This window comes from Amphiura filiformis, unplaced genomic scaffold (genome assembly GCF_039555335.1).
Source record: "Amphiura filiformis unplaced genomic scaffold, Afil_fr2py scaffold_84, whole genome shotgun sequence".
Taxonomy (NCBI): Eukaryota; Metazoa; Echinodermata; class Ophiuroidea; order Amphilepidida; family Amphiuridae; genus Amphiura; species Amphiura filiformis.
In genome coordinates this window covers 132,600-138,080 of record NW_027305548.1, presented here as the reverse complement: position 1 = coordinate 138,080, position 5,481 = coordinate 132,600, and the positions used below count along the sequence as shown (strand labels likewise).

At 43.4% G+C, this 5,481-nt stretch overlaps 1 protein-coding gene across 1 annotated transcript; it reads right to left on the bottom strand.

The window, feature by feature from the left end:
* Window positions 1-237: 237 nt before the first annotated feature.
* Window positions 238-3,893, bottom strand: LOC140144817 (uncharacterized). Its single transcript, XM_072166623.1, has one exon. It carries the CDS (start codon window positions 3,881-3,883, stop codon window positions 464-466), a length of 3,420 nt encoding a protein of 1,139 aa, XP_072022724.1. The 5' UTR covers window positions 3,884-3,893; the 3' UTR covers window positions 238-463.
* Between the last annotated feature and the right edge of the window lie 1,588 nt (window positions 3,894-5,481).

Genomic DNA, 5,481 nt, shown 5'->3' with positions numbered 1-5,481 from the left:
ACTGGAATTGGTTGCTCCAAGAGTCACCTCAACTGGAATTATTGTCATCTTCTTGACACCAGAGTTACTACACCAGCTGTCTGCAGTCTTCTACTTGACTTTCTCATCAGCTGTCTAATTATCTAGGGGTAACTTCAGTTTACTTGTCTTCAGTCTTGATTTAACTTGTCTTGAGTTTTCCAGTTGACTTCTCTTGACTTGTCTTGAGTTTTCTGACTTGTCTTGAGTTTTCTGACTTGTCTTGAGTTGAACTGTGGCAGACTGAAATAGGTCCGAGTTATCGTCGCAACAACCAGCAGCCCAAATCCGTAGATTCGCCTGACCGATCCTTGATTATACCCCAGTGCTATTTCAGTTTGCTGGTTTTCATTGTGTAGTTTCAATTGTTACTGGTCTTTGCCAGTCTCATAATACATGTATATTTATATAGTTTCATGTTACATGCATTCAACTTGATTGATCTTCATGATTCCTGCTCCAAGAGTAGACATAATTTGGTCACTGGTCTTGTCAGCAGAGATGTTTTAGTCCGGATCTTTGCACTGCGTACAAGCCCCTGATCGCCTGTGTGGACCTCCTCAACCTTGCCCATTAACCAAAGGTTCCTTGGGGAAGAACTGTCTACTATTAGGACTATGTCTCCAACATGCAGGTTTCTTTGTGGTTTTAACCACTTTTGTCTCATCTGAAGGGTGGGTAGATACTCCAAGATCCAGCGCTTCCAAAAGATACTGGCCAAGTATTGAACTTGTCTCCAACGTCTTCTAGCGTAGAGATCCTTCTGATCAAATACTCCTGGCGGCATAGAAGCAGTTGGTTGCAACAGCAGCAAATCATTTGGAGTGATAACGCTTAAGTCCTTGGGGTCATCTGAAGTCTTGATAAGCGGTCGACTGTTGATAGTCGCTTCAACCTCACACATAAGAGTGTGAAGTTGCTCTTCACTCTGGCAAGTTTTGAGATGTTGCTCTGTGAGAATGCTTTGTAGAATCTTTCTAATGGTTCGTATCTGTCTTTCCCACAGGCCACCAAAGTGTGAAGCTCCTGGGGGATTAAACTTCCAGTGTATACCCTGGTTTGCAGTAAATGCTTCAATTTCTTCAGTCTTCCACTCTTCCATGGCCTGCTTGAGTTCCTTATTCGCACCCACAAAATTTGTACCATTGTCTGAGTACATAACTTTCACTTGTCCTCGTCTACTAATGAAGCGTCTTAACGCGTTGATACATGAAGCTGTATCCAGAGATGCGGCGACTTCAATATGGACAGCTCGACTGGCGAAACAGGTGAATATTGCGCCGTATCGTTTACGTGTAGTTCTGCCAACCTTAATTTCAAAGGGTCCAAAGTAATCAACTCCTGTCTTTGTAAAAGGAGGATCGTCAGCTTGAACACGGTCTGCTGGCAAGTCTGCCATCTTCTGGTTGCCAACCTTAGCTTGAACCTTCTTGCAGGTTATGCACTTCTTCAGTAAGCCTTTCACTTTCACTCCTACTTTCACAATCCAATACCGTCTTCTAAGCTCGGCAATTGTGTGGTTTCTACCCTGGTGATTTAGCTTCTTGTGAGTGTACATTATCAGCAAAGTTGACACATGATGATGCATTGGTAAGATCACTTGATGCTTAGCTTCAGTTGGGATCCTTGCATTGCGAAGTCTTCCACCAACTGTCATGAGACCTTGATTGTCTAATTCTGGATCTAGATTCAGTAAGTTACTGTTACTGGGAACTTGTTTCTTCCTGTTGTCATTTCTCAGGTGCTCTTGTTCACCAACAGCTTTCTTGTTATTCTTATCTGTAGTCGCTGGTCCCTGAAGAGCCGACATTTCACTTTCATACTCTTGCCGTTGCACGAAGCTCAAAATGGCTACTTCTGCTTCTTGTAGGTCAGCTGCTGTTAAACTTCTTGATTCTTCAGCTTGCTGGTTAGAAGGACCTCTAACTCCTTGCAGCAGAATTTTCTTCAAACGGAGCCACCATGCCACTCCTCTCTTCAGACCTGTCCAATCTGAGTAGTGTTCTATCAGTTTATTGACTGTCACCTTTTCTGTTGGTGTTAACTTCAGGGTGTTGACGACCACTGGTGAATCTGGTGCAGATTCTTCTTCTGCAGTCTCTTCACTTGTAACTATCACTGGCCAGTCCCTTTCTGATTGATACAGGAAGTCCGGCCCCTGTAGCCATTCATGTTTACTTAAGAGCTGCTGTACAGAGAGCCCTCTAGAGGCGTGGTCCGCTGGATTCAGTTCTGTAGGCACATATCGCCACTGCGTTGGATCCGAACCATCTCTAATGACACTCACTCTGTTGGCTACAAATACTGGGTACCGTGCACGGTCGTTCACTATATACTTCAATACAGTTTGGCTGTCTGTCCAAAACACAGTACTGCTTACTGGTACCTCGAGTTCTCTCTTAAGCATATTGTCTACCTTCACAGCCACGGTAGCTGCGGTTAATTCCATCCTTGGTATGGATATCTGCTTGATCGGCGCAACTCGTGCCTTGCTCATCACCAAATTACACACCACTTCTTCATCATGATTGGTTAGTCTCAAATAACTTGCTACGCCATAGCCAGACTCACTGGCATCACTAAAATGATGAAGTTGAACTGATGATGGCTCTTCAAACCCCACAGGCTTCCAACACCGCGGGACACAGAACTCTTCTAACCCTGGTAGACTTGACTGCCACTTAATCCACTGGCTTCTAATCTCCTCTGGAATTTTGTCATCCCATCCTATTTTCTTCTTACATAGTTCTTGCAGCATTTGTTTGGCAGGCAAGATGGCAGGACTCACAAATCCCAAGGGGTCATACACAGAGGAAGTAACAGAGAGCATTCCTCTTCTCGTGGCTGGTCTGTCTTTGATGTCTAGTTTGTATCCAAACATGTCAGGTTCCATGAGCCACAGCATTCCTAAGGCCTTCTGACTTGGGAGAGATTCATCAAAATCCAACACCTTGGTTTCTGCTGATCTTTCACTGTGTGGAATTGACTCCAGCACAGACTTGCTGTTGCTAACCCATTTTGTCAGACGAAATCCACCACGTCCACAAATATCAATCAGGTCCTGTGCAAGACTTGTGGCCTTCTCTTCTGTTGATGTTGACCTGAGACAGTCGTCTACATAAAAATTGTTCAGAAGAGTATCAATAACTTCCACATCAAACTGGTCTTTGTTGTCATGGGCGGTCTTTCTGAGTGCATAATTGGCACATGCCGGTGAGGATGAGGCGCCAAAAATATGCACATTCATTCTATAGTCTTCTAATTGTCTTGATATGTCGCCACCTGGCCACCACAGGAACCTCAATAGATCCCGATCTTCCTTCCTAACTCCAACCTGGTAAAACATACTCTCTATGTCTGAAGCCAAGGCTACCCTTTCTTGTCTGAACCGCAACAATACACCCACCAGGCTACTGGTGAGGTCAGGGCCCGGTATCAGTTCTTGGTTGAGACCTGTACCTCCATATGTAGCCGCACAGTCGTAAACTATACGCAATTTGGCTTTCTGTGGATGATACACCGGGTGGTGTGGAATATACCAGACCTTTCCATCTTCTCTTGCTATCTCACCCTTTGGTATCTTCTCGGCATATCCAGCCTTCACTACCTTTTCCATAGCATTTGTATATGCTTCATGAAGTGATGTGTCCTTATTAAATCTCCTCCTCAAGTTATCAGCCCTTTGCTGAACTAATTGTCTATTGTTTGGTAATTTGACGTCTTCATTCTTGAAGGGTAGCTTCATTTCATAGTGTCCATTGTTAAATTGCACACTGTCATCTGCCATACAAAGGAATCTTTCATCTTCCTTTGATCTCCCCATGCGATCGTCGGATAAGATTTCATTGAAATCATGATTGTACATTTTTCTTATCTGCTCTTCTACAGTTTCTGTAGCCTGGATTCTATTTACAGACATTCTGGGGCTTGCAACTTCCCTTTCACTCCATACACTGACCATCCTAACAAGGACTTCACTGCATAGGGTCCGTCACCCTGACTATTGATGACTTCAAAAGGTTCCATGGCCTTATGGATATTGTTACCAATCAGAATGTCTATGTGTCTCTCTTCTAATTCTGGCAGATTAACATCTTCCAGGTATGGCCAATCTTCAAGATCTTCCTCTGTAATGATGTCTTCTGCATTAGCAGGGATCTCGTCTTGGGTAAACATTTCTGGAATATTAATAACATTCTCTTCATCAAGATCTAAAACCTCTAAATTCTTGAGCAGGTGAGTCTCTGTGCTTTCCTCTCCTGTGATTGTTTGTATCTGCACATGGGTTCTTTTCCCTTTGAGGCACAAAAGATTCCTCAGCCTTTCAGTGCAGAACACTGCATTGCTTCCATTGTCCAGGTATGCATAAGTGCGTGTTGAGGCGTTGTTTTCTGGTGATCTTACCACCACCGGTATGATGGAGGGATTTGATGAGCTGAAATTCTCACTTGTCAGTCCACAATTCACATGATTACTGGGTTCTTGTGATTTCTTGTCTTCCTGTGATTTACCTTGTTGACTTACAGTTTGTTGTTCACTCCTTTCTCTATCAAAGTGCAACACAGTTGGGTGGGTTTTACTGCATTTCTTGCACACCTCCTTCTTATCACAAGATGCTTTGCCATGCCCAGTTCTTAAACATCCAAAGCAAAGTTTCTTTTCAAAGCAAAATGTGGACTTCTCCTTTGGACTGAGTCTTTCCAATTTCCTACATTCCACGGTGGCATGCTTCTTATTATCACCACAGTATGCGCAGTGTTCAGCTGAGTGTTGGGCTGCACCTGTCGTAAATGCTCTTCTCCTTTGTATTTTGTTCTCAATCTGCTTACCCTTGGCCTTGTTTTCATCTCTTATGTTACCAAATGCAGGGTTGGAAGCTATCTGTGACAGCCTGTCAATGAACTCCACCAGGTCATGGAACATTACCGTCTTCTGTTTCTGTTCAATGTCAAAAACCTTAGTCCTCCACAAACCTTTCAATCTAATTGGCAGTTTTCCTACCAGGGTCTGCAAGGTGTGTGTGTGATCAAGTTCACCAAGTCCCGTCACAGCTCCCATCATATTTAAGCACTCTGTCAAGAATAAGGAAAACTCATTCAGACTTTTGCCTTCGTCTTTAACATCCGGCCATTCTCTAGCCTTCTTCAAAGCTGCCTGTGAAATTTTATGTCCATTGCCAAATCTTTTTTGCAACAGTTCTTTGGCTTTCTTGTAACCTTCTTCTGGGTTTACATAGTGCAGACAACTATTCACCAGTGTCTTTGCTTCACCGCTTGTATACAAGCATAGGTACATCAATCTATCTCTTGCTTCCTCCGTCTTTTCCTCGACACCGTATTCAAATGATTTTATGAATGTTGTGTATTTCAGAGGGTCCCCATCAAAGGTTGCAATTTTTTGATGTGGTAGTGATGCTCTTACTTGTTGCTTAATCAACAATTGCGTGAGCTGGGTTAAATCATA

Excerpts from the sequence above, each read along its gene's own strand:
- LOC140144817 (XM_072166623.1), bottom strand. The coding sequence starts at position 3,883 with ATGTACAATCATGATTTCAATGAAATCTTATCCGACGATCGCATGGGG.